Below are 13,263 nucleotides of genomic sequence, written 5' to 3'. Positions count from 1 at the left end.
AATAATTTTATTTTTCACATAACATCACATGATTAATTTAAAACACGCCACTTTAACGACCCGGCACACCCCTTGAGGCGTCACGTGCTCAGTGACAATTTAACAAGAGTTTCGAGTAAAACTGGATTACCACGTGCCGTGTGGCATCTCCACAATGTAAAAGTATATTCTAGTGTGGGTCGTCTCTCCTTCCCTCTCTTCCGTATTTCCAAGGCCGTGTTTGGTTGCGTCCCTCTTATTTCTCAGCGCCTTTGAAAGGAACGTTTCGTCGCCCTTTATCTCTCTCATCTCTTTTCTCAAAATCTATCGCCGCAGAAAAAACCCAGAAGCCCAGAAGAAGCAGAAGATTCAAAGCCGCAAGCATTGAGATCAGATTTGCATCAAATCAATCATGGCGACTCCCGGCGTTCTCAACAGAGAAGACGGCTTTTTCCTCAACTCTCCTATCCTCGAACCTCGAAATGGTACCCCTCTATCTCTCTCTCCTATTCTGTGGAAACGATTTCTAGCTCGTAGTCTGTAAAGTTTCAGACTTTGGCCGTTTTGGTGATTTGGGTGGAGTGAAATACCGTTTGGGGATTTGGGGTTTTGATGGGATCTGATTAAATTTCTAGGTTTTTGTGTAAGTTTGATTACCCAGATGGCGGAATGATAATATCTTTCAAGTTTACTGTTTAGTCTTTGAGTAGTTTTGTAAATTGATTGTTAATGTTGGAATGCTGGATTTTAAGTGGTGTTTTTGGACAGGAGAGAGTGTGAAATCCCGTGGAATGTCGATTGAGAAGAAGATTGAGCTGCTTGAGAGCATGGCCGGAACGGTACTATTGTTATTTGTTTTTATTGAGCATTGATTTAAATTGAATTGTGATTGTTATTGTGTGATAAAAATTGGTTTGGATTCAGAGTTAAACAATATTATCTACCCTCAGGGGGAGGGGGTGGGCTTAGCCTCACAATGGGCTACGAATAATGTGGTTCAAATTCGCCTTTGGCGAGAATCGAACCGAAGACCTCTCACTTACAAGTGAAAGGAATACCATTAGACCGTAATACTAATTGACAACTGATTACTTTTAATTACATAAGGACTTAATACTGTTTTGTGAAACTAGACAAATGTAGTGTGTATTGATTAGCCAACACATCTTATTTTGCTTTAATACTTTGTAAAAAAGTATGAGCTTGAAGAGCGATTAATTTTCTGCAAGCATGATAAATGATTCTTTGAATTCAATTCGTGTTATGACAATTCTTTTCTTCTGGCAGGTTAGCAACCGACGGTCTCGAAGATGGGTAAATGATCGGATTTTGTTGGAACTTGTTCCTCGTCTAAATGCAGAAGAAATCAGAGGCTTGTTTGCTCCACCACCTTGGGGTACTCATATAGAATCTTCTCTTAATATAGCTGTTTGATGCGTAGTAAATTCTATTCTATATGCATTGCTTATCCACAAGTAAAATTGTATTTATCATATGAAGAAACTGTTGGAAGTTCTATGATTACTTGAACTCACCTACATTTACTCTAGCTTGATATTTATGGTTACTGGCTTACTGCTTTTTGAAGGGATAGTGCTATTCACACACTCATTTTCACCTCCCAGACACCCTTGTTAATTTTGTGGCCATTGATTTTTCTTCAATTCATTCGATCTAACGGCCAAAAATTGAGAGGTGTGTGCGAATAGCACTACCCTTTTGAAAAATCTCATACCGAAATTGGCTTTGGTTTGAATGTACAGGTGATGATGTACCGCTGTCAGCATTTTGCATGACTAATGTGCGAGAGTGGGATACATTTAGGAATATAGACATGGATAAGCAGGTCCTTCACCCACTCTCTTCATCAAAAGCATGTTTCAATCTTTAATTTCCTGCAATGCAATGATTTCAGATGCCATTAAGTGTTGGTAGAATTTGAATTAAGAAAATTATCCTAGCAGTCATATGAATGCATGACTTTATTCAAATTAGCGTTTTAAATTGTGTCATACCATTTACGTAGCAAATAATGTGCCTCTATTTATTTATAACCAGTATGTATATCTGCATATGTTGTTATAGGATCATTTTAGAGGTTTCGGAGTCGCACTCCCTGACTCTAGCCTTCATTTCATTTTGACAGGCTAATGTGATTGATTCCATGAAGGGCCCAAGTGCAAAGAAGAAGAGTCCTGTTGATGCTGATAAAACGGCCGTCTTGAATGCATGGCGTAGGGTTGATTGTCGAACAAGAGAGGCACTTCGCCGTAGCGTTTTCGCAGAACTTGTTGAGTTCTATGAGGTAATTGCAATTCCTTATGTTTATCTCATATTGGTTCCTTTATTTGTCTAGACACTTTTTGTCATCACACTTTTCTCTTCAGGATCTTTGGCATTCCGTTTTCCATATTCATCTTTCTCTAAATCAAATTGAACCTGACAAAATCTTTTATTGTCATTGAGTATAAATTCCCTTCTCTTTTCAGGAGCGTGTACGGGCCTTTGTTACGGAGACTGAAGGTGGAGATGGAGATGTTCTCATCCTGCAGGTTCAAGATCCTCTCCGTCGATTGTTGCTCCATGGTGTTTGCGAGGTACATTTTCTCATTTATCTTTTCTTATGTATTTTCAACTATTAATTCATGCCGGATCATGGAGCTGTGCATTGAGACATCCACTAAAAGTATTGCACAACGAGATTACCCGTTCTGCACGTCATCAAAATCACTGTTGAAGTAATCTAATATGCGTAAACTGATGTTTGAAACAGTTCTACAACTTGGTCTCAGTGACGGTTGCTGAATCGGTGAATGGGGAGTCAACTAAGATGACAAAGATAACGAAGAAAAAAGGGCGTCCGATCGAACTTCCAAAGATCACTCTGTCCCATTTCTTGAAGATGAACAAACAAGGAATGTGGTGATTCCATTTCCATTTGGTTAATGTGTTAATAAAGTTGGGCATCATGTGTTGTATGTAACCTTGTGAATTACACCATGTAAATTACTCACTCACATTGCCCTGATCGTCTCCTACAAGTAGTTCATTGATCTCTCTAGGATTTGTACTCTGTACAGATTATGTTAGAATGTACTATTTCCGTCGCTCAACGAATGAAGTTGATTGCGAGAACTCGATTTTTAGCTTCGTGTGTTGTATTTTCAACAGCAAAACTGGTTGGCGAAAGCTGAAGTGTTCATACAGTTTGAATTTGAAACGATACAAGAACCAGTACAATCATAAAAGGAATTAACTTGGCTCCTTGATGGATGATGATGAGTTCCTCCTCAAAGTAATTTGTGATTGAATCATGGAATTTCATACTTATCGTTGGAACTGTTTCTATTATAAATCACTCTGTAATATAAAAAATCAATAAAAGATGAGAACGGCCACCTTGTCTCTTGTCTCTTGTCTCTTGCATCTCTAGTTTTTAATCTTCATCTTGTGTTTGATACTGCTTTAGCATTTCTACTTAAAAGTGCTTTGTGATTTGCTTTTACCAAAAGCGCTTTTGTTTTAAAACTCTTTACCCACCCGCGAAGAGTAATATATATATATATATATATCGAGAGAGAGAAAGAAAGAGTGCTACTTTCCAGGTCTTTGCTCAACAATCCTTTCGATTTTCCATTCCAATTCCATGGCGAAGAAAGCTGTGAAATACTCTGTGGTACTCTCTCTCTCTCTCTCTCTCTCTCTCTCTCTCTCTTCTGTGTGTATGAATTGAGTGTTTGAATTTGCTGGTTGCAGGTGGACGCGTTCGCAGACTCGGCTTTCAAAGGGAACCCAGCAGCGGTTTGCTTGCTGGAGGAAGAAAGAGACGACCAGTGGCTACAAGCCGTGGCCGCCGAGTTCAACCTCTCCGAGACATGTTACTTGACTCGGCTCACTGAGTCTGACTCAGCTCCTCGGTTCGGTCTCAGATGGTTCACTCCTTCCAATGAGGTATGAGCTCACCTCCCTTCAATTCAACGCTTTCATTCATATCATATCAATCTTTACACGTTCCTTAGTTTCCAAGTGTTCAACTTTTATCTGGGTCGATATGGAATCCACCAAAAGATTTGAGTGTATAGAAAACAGCCTGGAATTCAGTTTAAATTTGTTTCCTTTAGGCTTTTAGCATACGGGTTTATTTAAAAGTGTAACTGGGTAGTTAAAGCAGTTGGAAAAGTACTTCCGGGTTGTAAAATCACTTGGATTTTATTAAAATTTGGACGTGCTTCTACTAATTGCGCTTCGAGCAAAAAGGTTTCAAGTGATTGATCTTTAGAGTTTCCTTGGTTTCAAGTGTTTAACTTTTAAATGCACACGCTAACAAGGTTGAAATTTTAAATTTACCCCAAAGTTTGATTTATTAGAAAGTAAAAATGGTTCCTTTTTGGCGTATGGATTTATTTAAAACTGGTTCCTAAAGACGCTTTCCGACAACGTTTGATGGGAAAAGTTGAAATTGCCTATGGGTTGAACAAAAAGCACTTGGAAGAGGTTTTATTTTTAAAAAAAGTTGGATGTGCTTAGTATAATAATGCTTATGAGCATAAGTACTTTCTAGAAAAGCATCTCCAAACAAGCCCTCACTCAGGTTTCTCTAAATTTTGATGTGATTATGTGGCACTCTACTGAAGTGGTATTGCTAATGCCTTGATTTTGTCACCAGTGTATGAAGTAGCATATGCTTTCTTAATTGATCTTGAAAATTTGATTGCCTTTTGTGCAGGTTGAGCTTTGTGGTCATGCAACATTAGCAGCTGCATACACTCTCTTTAACTCTGGTTTGGTAAAGTCCGACATTATTGAGTTTGCCACATTATCCGGAATCCTAAAAGCTAAAAAGGTTCCAGATGTTAAGACAGCCAACGGTTTGAATACTCACAATGCGGAAGCACAAGAGTCCTATTTTGTTGAACTGAATTTTCCTGCCGACCCCTCTAATGAATTCAACTCTGGTGATGTTTCGGTAATCTCTAAGGCCTTAGATGGTGCTTCTATGGTTGAAATAAGGAGGACAACTGTCACAGATGATTTACTTGTAAGTCCTACAATCCTTCCAGAAACCTACATTTTCAATTCCCTATTATGCTTTCAATTGATGGAAGCGTATAAAACAACGGACAAATTTTTATTTTATTGGATTGCCTGTGCAGTCTAGCATGCACTCTTAAGTGATACTGGTTTCATTTTTCAAGGTTGTGCTTCCATCAGCAAAAGCTGTCACAGATTTACAGCCGCAGTTAGATGCAATTCGCCAATGTCCAGGGTCTAGGGGAGTGATCGTTACGGGGATTGCTCCTCCAGAATCTGGATATGATTTTTACAGTAGGTTCTTCTGTCCCAAACATGGGATTGATGAGGTAAGCAGCTTGCATTATTCTCTCAGTAAGCTTCTCTCAAGTGCCTGATACCTGGTGCCAAATGCTGTTGCTATGTTAGATGAGGAGATTATGGGCTGGTTTGATATTGCTGTGCTTTGAAAAAAAGCTATTTCTGCTGTGCTGTGAGAATAAGCAGCTGTGAAATAAAGCAGCAAAGTGTTTGGTAAACTTTTTTGTAAAAGTGCTTTTGAAAAAAAAAAGCAGTATTATAGTATTTGGTAAACTTTTATGTAAAACAGATGTGAAAAAAAATCGGTTTTTCAAAGCTGGGTTTTGCAGCTTCTTGTTTTTGGCTTTTTTTCACCCAAAACTGTGAAAAAAAGCTGAAGCTGGATGTTTACCAAACACAAAAACAGCTCCCAGCTTTTTTTGATACCAGCTTTTTTCAAAATCACCTCAGTACCAAATCAAGCCTATGTATCTGCATCAATAAGCCTTTCCTTTTATTTTATTTATTCTGCTAAAGTGGATTTAAAACATTTGAATAACCTGTTCGGCCTTTTCCTGTGTCTTTCTTTTTCCGCACGATCTTTATCAGTTTCATTATTCCAAGCTAAAGTATTCGAATATATCTGACTTAACCTGCTCACATGGATTTAAACCATTTGATACATAAGTCTGTATACTGCTAACTGTTTATGTCAGGATCCCGTTTGTGGGAGCGCACATTGTGCCCTTGCATCATACTGGTGCAAAAAACTTGGAAAGTCTGATGTTTTTGCTTATCAGGCACTCTCTCTCTCTCTCTCTCTCTCTCTCTCTCGGGTATTATAAAAACCTCAATCCTCTCATACGTTGATGTTTACTTTCAGGCATCACCTCGAGGGGGAGCAATAAACGTTCATCTAGATGAGCAAAATCAAAGGGTACTGCTGCGAGGAAAAGCTGTTATTGTGATGGAAGGAACTGTTTTAGCTTGAAGTTGGAGTTAATTTTATTTTGAAGTATAAACATTTGAATAAATGACTCAATTTGAAGGGGAAAGAATTATTATATTTGAATTAAATAAATTTGAGCAAATTAGTTAGGTGTGCCTTTATTTTTCAATTCGAAATTTGTATCCCGAGTTCTTCATCTTGGCATCTTGAAAGGTGCTACTGCTGCTCAACTTTCTTCTCAGCTGAGCTGCTGAAGTCTCTGTCTCTCTGTCTCTCTCTCTCACATATTCTTCCTGTGTGTATATGATGCGTGCAAGTAGTGTTTGAATTTAATGCTGAAATGGATGAGTGCGGGTGGACGCGTTCACTGACTGACTTAGCTGTCAAAGGGGAACCCAGCAGCAGTTTGCTTGCTGGAGGAAGACAGAGACGACCAGTAGTTGCAGGCAGTGGCCTCAGAGTTCAATCTCTACAAGACATGTTACTTGACTCAGCTCACTGACCCGGACACAGCGCCTAGGTTCGGTCTCAGATAGTTTCACACCTTCTAGTGAGGTCAGAGCTCATCTCTGTTTAGTGTTTCCTTCCAATTTCCACTCGTAATACAAATCGATCGATCTTCGTAGTTCCTCTGGTTTTATGGTTTAAACTCATATCACAGTTTATAATAACAAGGTTGAAATATAAAATCCACGCAACAATTCGAGTGTCTAAGATCCAAATCTTCGGCAGCCACGAATTCAGTAACATTGGTCCTTCACTCTTGCAGTGTATATATTTACTTGAAAAGCAAACTTTTCGTGTAACTCAGGTTTCTCTAAGTTTGATATCAAGCTATCTAGTCTGAAAACTTGATTCCCTTTTGCAGGTTGAGCTTTGTGGCCATGCAGCATTAGCTGCTTCGTACACTCTCTTTAAGTCTGGTTTGATATTTTCCGACATGATCGTGTTTTCAACTTTGTCTGGAATCCTAACAGCTAAAAAGGTTCTAGATGTTAAGACAGCCAATGGTGAAGCACAAGAATCCTCCTATTTCATTGAACTGCACCTTCCTGCTGCCCCGTCTAATGAATTCAACTCTGATGAGGTTTCGGTTTATCTCCACGCGTTGAATGGCGCTTTTCTATCATTGAAAGAAGGAGGGCAACTGTCACAGGATGATCTACTTGTAGGTCATGCAATCCTTCCAGGAACCTGCATTTTCGGTTCCATATTGAAGATGAACAAACAAGGAATGTGGTGATTCCATTTCCATCTGGTTAATGTGTTAATAAAGTGGGGCATCATGTGTTGTATGTAACCTTGTGAATTACACCATGTAAATTTCCAGCTCACTTTGCCCTGATCATCTCCTACAAGTAGTTCATTGATCTCTCTAGGATTTGTACTCCGTAAAGATTATGTCAGAATGTACTATTTCCGTTGCTCAACGAATGAAGTTGATTGCAAGAACTCGATTTTTCGCTTTGCGTGTTGTATTTTCAACAGCAAAACTGATTGGTGAAAGCTAAAGTGTTCATACAGTTTGAATTTGAAACGACACATGAATCAGTACAATCATAAAAGGAATTAACTTGGCTCCTCGATGGATGATGATGAGTTCCTCCTTAAAGTATTTTGTGAGTGAATTACGGAATTTCATACTTACGGTTGGAACTGTTTCTATTATAAATCACTCTGTGATGTAAAAAAATCAATAAAAGATGAGATTGGCCACCTTGTCTCTTGTTTCTTGCATCTCCAGGTTTTAATTTTCATCTCGTGTTGGACTATGATTTGTCGGTATGAAAAAAAAATGTTCTTACACGCAATGTGCCTCCTTTTTCCACATAAAAAAAATCATAGGATATGATATGAAGGAAGAAAAATCCCATGCGTCTTAAGATGCCAACTATTTTCCACATGGAATTCATTGTATATGTTGGGCTGCGGTTTGAAACTGCTTTAGCATTTCTACTTAAACGTGCTTTGTGATTTGCTTTTACCAAAAGCGCTTTTGTTTCAAAACTCTTTACCCACCCGCGAAGAGTAGTATATACAGAGAGAGAGAGAGAGAGAGAGAGAGCGAGCTACTTTCCAGGTCTTTGCTCAACAATCATTTCGATTTTCCATTCCAATTCCATGGCGAAGAAAGCTGTGAAATACTCAGTGGTACTCTCTCTCTCTCTCTCCCTCTCTCTCCCTCTCTTCTGTGTGTATGAATTGAGTGTTTGCATTTGCTGGTTGCAGGTGGACGCGTTCACAGACTCGGCTTTCAAAGGGAACCCAGCAGCGGTTTGCTTGCTGGAGGAAGAAAGAGACGACCAGTGGCTACAGGCCGTGGCCGCCGAGTTCAACCTCTCCGAGACATGTTACTTGACTCGGCTCACTGAGTCTGACTCAGCTCCTCGGTTCGGTCTCAGATGGTTCACTCCTTCCAATGAGGTATGAGCTCACCTCCCTTCAATTCAACTTTTTCATTCATATCATATCAATCTTTACAGGTTCCTTAGTTTCCAAGTGTTCAACTTTTATCTGGGTCGATATGGAATCCACCAAAAGATTTGAGTGTATAGAAAACAGCCAGGAATTCAGTTTAAATTTGTTCCTTTTAGGCTTTTAGCACACGGGTTTATTTAAAAGTGTAACTGGGTAGTTAAAGCAGTTGGAAAAGTGCTTCTGGGTTGTAAAATCACTTGGATTTTATTAAAATTTGGACGTGCTTCTACTAATTGCGCTTCGAGCAAAAAGGTTTATGAGTGTAAGTGTTTTCTAGATAAGCATTTCAAACGGGCCTTTAACTCAATTTTCTCTAAATTAGATATTGAGAAATTCTTAATCTTGAATCTTAACCAATGTATGAAGTAGAAAGTTCGAATGATTGATCTTTAGAGTTTCCTTGGTTTCAAGTGTTTAACTTTTAAATGCACACGCTAACAAGGTTGTAATTTTAAATTTACCCCAAAGTTTGATTTATTAGAAAGTAAAAATGGTTCCTTTTTGGCATATGGATTTGTTTAAAACTGATTCCTAAAGACGCTTTCTGACAACGTTTGATGGGAAAACTTGAAATTGCCTATGGGTTGAACATAAAACACTTGGAAGAGGTTTTATTTTTAAAAGAAGTTGGACGTGCTTCTAATAATAATGCTTATGAGCATAAGTACTTTCTAGAAAAGCATCTCCAAACGAGCCCTCACTCAGGTTTCTCTAAATTTTGATGTGATTATGTGGCTCTACTGAAGTGGTATTGCGAATGTCTTGATTTTGTCACCAGTGTATGAAGTAGCATATGCTTTCTTAATTGATCTTGAAAATTTGATTGCCTTTTGTTCAGGTTGAGCTTTGTGGTCACGCAACATTAGCAGTTGCATACACTCTCTTTAACTCTGCTTTGGTAAAGTCCGACATTATTGAGTTTGCCACATTATCCGGAATCCTAAAAGCTAAAAAGGTTCCAGATGTTAAGACAGCCAACGGTTTGAATACTCACAATGGGGAAGCACAAGAGTCCTATTTTGTTGAACTCAATTTTCCTGCCGACCCGTCTAATGAATTTAACTCTGGCGATGTTTCGGTAATCTCTAAGGCCTTAGATGGTGCTTCTATGGTTGAAATAAGGAGGACAACTGTCACAGATGATTTACTTGTAAGTCCTACAATCCTTCCAGAAACCTACATTTTCAATTCCCTATTATGCTTTCGATCGATAGAAGCGTATAAAACAACGGACAAATTTTTATTTTATTGGATTGCCTGTGCAGTCTAGCATGCACTCTTAAGTGATACTGGTTTCATTTTTCAAGGTTGTGCTTCCATCAGCAAAAGCTGTCACAGATTTACAGCCGCAGTTAGATGCGATTCGACAATGTCCAGGGTCTAGTGGAGTGATCATTACAGGGATTGCTCCTCCGGAATCTGGATATGATTTTTACAGTAGATTCTTTTGTCCCAAACATAGGATTGATGAGGTAAGCAGCTTGCATTGTTCTCTCAGCAAGTTTCTCTCAAGTGCCTGATACCTGGTGCCAAATGCTGTTGCTATGTTAGATGAGGAGATTATGTATCTGCATCAATAAGCCTTTCCTTTTTTCAATTTATTTTTTTTTCCTGCTAAAGTGGATTTAAAACATTTGAATAACCTGATTGGCCTTTTCCTATGTCTTTCTTTTTCTGCACGATCTTTGTCAGTTTCATTATTCCAAGCTAAAGTATTGGAATATATCTGACTTAATCTGCTAACATGGATTTAAACCATTTGATACATAAGTCTGAATACTGCTAACTGTTTATGTCAGGATCCCGTTACTGGGAGCACACATTGTGCCCTTTCATCATACTGGTGCAAAAAACTTGGAAAGTCTGATGTTTTTGCTTATCAGGCACTCTCTCTCTCTCTCTCTCTCTCTCTCTCTCTGTGGTATTATAAAAACCTCAATCCTCTCATACGTTGATGTTTACTTTCGGGCATCACCTCGAGGGGGAGCAATAAACGTTCATCTAGATGAGCAAAATCAAAGGGTACTGCTGCGAGGAAAAGCTGTTATTGTGATGGAAGGAACTGTTTTAGCTTGAAGTTGGAGTTAATTTTATTTTGAAGTATAAACATTTGAAATAAATGTCTCAATTTGACGGGGAAAGAACCATTATATTTGAATTAAATAAATTTGAGCAAATTAGTTAGGTGTGCCTTTAATTTTTCATTTCGAAATTTGTATCCCGAGTTCTTCATCTTGGCATCTTGAAAGGTGCTACTGCTGTTCAACTTTCTTCTCAGCTGAGCTGCTGAACTCTCTCTCTCTCTCTCTCTCTCTCTCTCTCTCTCTCTCTCTCACATATTCTTCCTGTGTGTATATGATGCGTGCAGATAGTGTTTGAATTTAATGCTGAAATGGATGAGTGCGGGTGGATGCTTTCACTGACTGACTTAGCTGTCAAGGGGAACCCAGCAGCAGTTTGCTTGCTGGAGGAAGACAGAGACGACCGGTAGTTGCAGCCAGCGGCCTCAGAGTTCAATCTCTATCTCTCCGAGACATGTTACTTGACTCAGCTCCTAGGTTCGGTGTTTCCTTCCAATTTCGGCTCATAAAAGATCGTTATAGTTTCTCTGGTTTTAAGTTTTAAACTCATCACTGTTTATAATAACAAGGTTGAAATATAAAATCCACGCAACAATTCGAGTGTCTAAGATCCAAATCTTCGGCAGCCACGAATTCAGTAAAATTGGTCCTTCACTCTTGCAGTGTACAGATTTACTTGAAAAGCAAACTTTTCACGTAACTCAGGTTTCTCTAAGTTTGATATCGAGCCATCTAGTTTGAAAACTTGATTCCTTTTTGCAGGTTGAGCTTTGCGGCCATGCAACATTAGCTGCTTCATACACTCTCTTTAAGTCTGGTTTGACATATTCCGACATTATCGCGTTTTCAACTTTGTCTGGAATCCTAACAGCTAAAAAGGTTCTAGATGTTAAGACAGCCAATGGTGAAGCACAAGAATCCTCCTATTTCATTGAACTGCACTTTCCTGCTGCCCCGTCTAATGAATTCAACTCTGATAAGGTTTCGGTTTATCTCCACGCCTTGAATGGCGCTTTTCTATTAATGAAAGGAGGGCAACTGTCACGGATGATCTACTTGTAAGTCATGCAATCCTTCTAGGAACCTGCATTTTCAGTTCCATATTATCCTTTCAATCAATATAAGCTTATAACTTTTCCTTTCTGATGGTTCTGTTTCCTTCTTGTTTCATTTTCCGCAAGGCTGTGCTTCAATCAGCAAAAGTGGTTGCAGATTTACAGCCACAGCCTGATGCAATAAAAAAAATGTCCGGGGTCTGGGGGAGTCCTTGCAACAGCGATTGCTTCCCCAGAGTCCGGGTATGATTTTACATTAAATTCTTTGCCCCTAAACAGTGTGAATGAGGTATGCTGCTTGCTCACTTATCATTTTCCGGTATTGTGACAAAACTACAATTGATAAAAATCTGGATGCTGCTTCTTTGTTTATGTCAGGATCCTGTTTGTGGGAGCGCACATTGTGTCGTATCATCATACTTGTGCAGAAAACTTGGAAAATCTGATATTGTTGGATACGTGGTACTCTCTCTCGCACTCTATAGCTCTCTTTCCCTCTCTTCATTCTTATCATAAACTTACAACCCCGTATATTGATACATTATCGCGTATGTTTAGGCATCACATCGAGGAGGAAGATTATGCATTCATCTAGACAAGCAGAATCAAAGGGTGCTGCGTCGAGGGAAAGCGGTTACTGTGTGATGGAACGAACTGTTTTAGTTTCAAATTCAATCTATTGTGTTTGGTTATCCTGCAGTTTTCTTCAAAAAAATCTGTATTCTGATTTGTTAGTTCTCCATTTGGCATGAAATGGTCCAACTTTGGACTTGTTTCCAAAATGAACACATTCAAGCAAGCTGTATGTGAAACTTGCTAGTTCAAGGTGTAGTTTTCGTTCAATTATTTAGTGTGCATGAAACTCACATAGTATTACTATTTCACTTAAATTATAACACGTGAATTTGTTTTTTATTTATTAAGACATATCGATCATTTTGTCCATCTGATTATAAAACATTGAATGGCACACCATGTTCATATAAACCGTGTTGTATCATACTGAAATTTGTAGTCTGGATGAAATAAACTCAGATTATTGTATTTTAGAGCAAATAATCTTCACACATGAGCCGTTGATCTATTTGTAATAAGTTCAGTACAAAATTGTGACTGAGTTAACCATCATTTATAAATTTGTAAATATTTTGAAAATAATTTAACCGGTACATAGCCATTTACTTGGATTTTTAAGTTACCAATTTGGAAATCATTTTGGTTCAATTCGGGGGATTCAAATCCCTCTCTCTTCACGCAGATATCTTATGCACATGGATTCTTGATATTTCTCTTTTAATCTGCACTTTCACAAAATATTTTCTGCATATAATAAATCATTAATGCACTAAATCAAGACATAATTACACCCAATTTAAGACAAAGGATACTATATATCTCTGCAATTATAAAT

General features: G+C 38.5%; 4 protein-coding genes and 1 pseudogene across 6 annotated transcripts; all 5 read left to right on the top strand.

Annotated features, from left to right (window-relative positions):
• The first annotated feature begins 164 nt into the window (after window positions 1-164).
• On the top strand, window positions 165-3,125 carry LOC137742097 (R3H domain protein). The gene is made up of 7 exons (XM_068481844.2): window positions 165-464; window positions 748-818; window positions 1,267-1,375; window positions 1,743-1,825; window positions 2,126-2,284; window positions 2,469-2,576; window positions 2,753-3,125. The coding sequence occupies exons 1-7, from the start codon at window positions 392-394 to the stop codon at window positions 2,903-2,905; spliced, it is 756 nt and encodes a 251-aa protein (XP_068337945.2). The 5' UTR covers window positions 165-391; the 3' UTR covers window positions 2,906-3,125.
• A 384-nt stretch (window positions 3,126-3,509) lies between these two features.
• Window positions 3,510-6,387, top strand: LOC137742096 (uncharacterized). Its single transcript, XM_068481842.2, has 6 exons — window positions 3,510-3,655; window positions 3,736-3,930; window positions 4,706-5,017; window positions 5,175-5,339; window positions 6,006-6,089; window positions 6,173-6,387. Exons 1-6 carry the CDS (start codon window positions 3,626-3,628, stop codon window positions 6,278-6,280), a joined length of 894 nt encoding a protein of 297 aa, XP_068337943.2. The 5' UTR covers window positions 3,510-3,625; the 3' UTR covers window positions 6,281-6,387.
• A 191-nt stretch (window positions 6,388-6,578) lies between these two features.
• Window positions 6,579-7,481, top strand: LOC137741816 (uncharacterized). Its single transcript, XM_088680355.1, has 2 exons — window positions 6,579-6,698; window positions 7,107-7,481. The coding sequence occupies exons 1-2, from the start codon at window positions 6,579-6,581 to the stop codon at window positions 7,479-7,481; spliced, it is 495 nt and encodes a 164-aa protein (XP_088536481.1).
• Window positions 7,482-8,173: 692 nt separating this feature from the next.
• LOC137742265 (uncharacterized) lies at window positions 8,174-10,900 on the top strand. 2 transcript variants are annotated; one of them, XM_088680622.1, is made up of 6 exons: window positions 8,181-8,389; window positions 8,468-8,662; window positions 9,555-9,866; window positions 10,024-10,188; window positions 10,516-10,602; window positions 10,688-10,900. In XM_088680622.1, the coding sequence occupies exons 1-6, from the start codon at window positions 8,360-8,362 to the stop codon at window positions 10,790-10,792; spliced, it is 894 nt and encodes a 297-aa protein (XP_088536748.1). In that variant the 5' UTR covers window positions 8,181-8,359; the 3' UTR covers window positions 10,793-10,900. The 2 variants fall into 2 exon arrangements, with proteins under 2 accessions (XP_088536749.1, XP_088536748.1); XM_088680623.1 differs by lacking the exon at window positions 10,024-10,188 and having other exon boundaries at window positions 8,174-8,389.
• Window positions 10,901-11,034: 134 nt separating this feature from the next.
• LOC137741817 (uncharacterized) lies at window positions 11,035-12,550 on the top strand (annotated as a pseudogene). Its single transcript, XR_015953604.1, has 5 exons — window positions 11,035-11,274; window positions 11,537-11,855; window positions 11,979-12,141; window positions 12,231-12,314; window positions 12,411-12,550. The product of XR_015953604.1 is annotated as an uncharacterized LOC137741817 (transcript).
• The last annotated feature ends 713 nt before the right edge of the window (window positions 12,551-13,263 follow it).

This window comes from Pyrus communis, chromosome 11 (genome assembly GCF_041283825.1).
Source record: "Pyrus communis isolate YQ-2024b chromosome 11, ASM4128382v1, whole genome shotgun sequence".
NCBI lineage: Eukaryota > Viridiplantae > Streptophyta > Magnoliopsida > Rosales > Rosaceae > Pyrus > Pyrus communis.
The sequence above is the reverse complement of the archived record's forward strand: the minus strand, read 5'-3'. Positions and strand labels throughout refer to the sequence as shown.

What these genes read in the sequence shown, in the direction of transcription:
- LOC137742097 (XM_068481844.2), top strand. Translation starts at nt 392, where the DNA reads ATGGCGACTCCCGGCGTTCTCAACAGAGAAGACGGCTTTTTCCTCAAC. An exon ending in TATCCTCGAACCTCGAAATG is followed by an intron (nt 465 to 747) that starts GTACCCCTCTAT and finishes GTTTTTGGACAG; the next exon opens with GAGAGAGTGTGAAATCCCGT. An exon ending in TGCTCCATGGTGTTTGCGAG is followed by an intron (nt 2,577 to 2,752) that starts GTACATTTTCTC and finishes TGTTTGAAACAG; the next exon opens with TTCTACAACTTGGTCTCAGT.
- LOC137742096 (XM_068481842.2), top strand. Translation starts at nt 3,626, where the DNA reads ATGGCGAAGAAAGCTGTGAAATACTCTGTG. An exon ending in CTGTCACAGATGATTTACTT is followed by an intron (nt 5,018 to 5,174) that starts GTAAGTCCTACA and finishes TCATTTTTCAAG; the next exon opens with GTTGTGCTTCCATCAGCAAA. An exon ending in CTGATGTTTTTGCTTATCAG is followed by an intron (nt 6,090 to 6,172) that starts GCACTCTCTCTC and finishes GTTTACTTTCAG; the next exon opens with GCATCACCTCGAGGGGGAGC.
- LOC137741816 (XM_088680355.1), top strand. Translation starts at nt 6,579, where the DNA reads ATGGATGAGTGCGGGTGGACGCGTTCACTGACTGACTTAGCTGTCAAA. An exon ending in TTGCAGGCAGTGGCCTCAGA is followed by an intron (nt 6,699 to 7,106) that starts GTTCAATCTCTA and finishes TCCCTTTTGCAG; the next exon opens with GTTGAGCTTTGTGGCCATGC.
- LOC137742265 (XM_088680622.1), top strand. Translation starts at nt 8,360, where the DNA reads ATGGCGAAGAAAGCTGTGAAATACTCAGTG. An exon ending in CTGTCACAGATGATTTACTT is followed by an intron (nt 9,867 to 10,023) that starts GTAAGTCCTACA and finishes TCATTTTTCAAG; the next exon opens with GTTGTGCTTCCATCAGCAAA. An exon ending in ATGTTTTTGCTTATCAGGCA is followed by an intron (nt 10,603 to 10,687) that starts CTCTCTCTCTCT and finishes TACTTTCGGGCA; the next exon opens with TCACCTCGAGGGGGAGCAAT.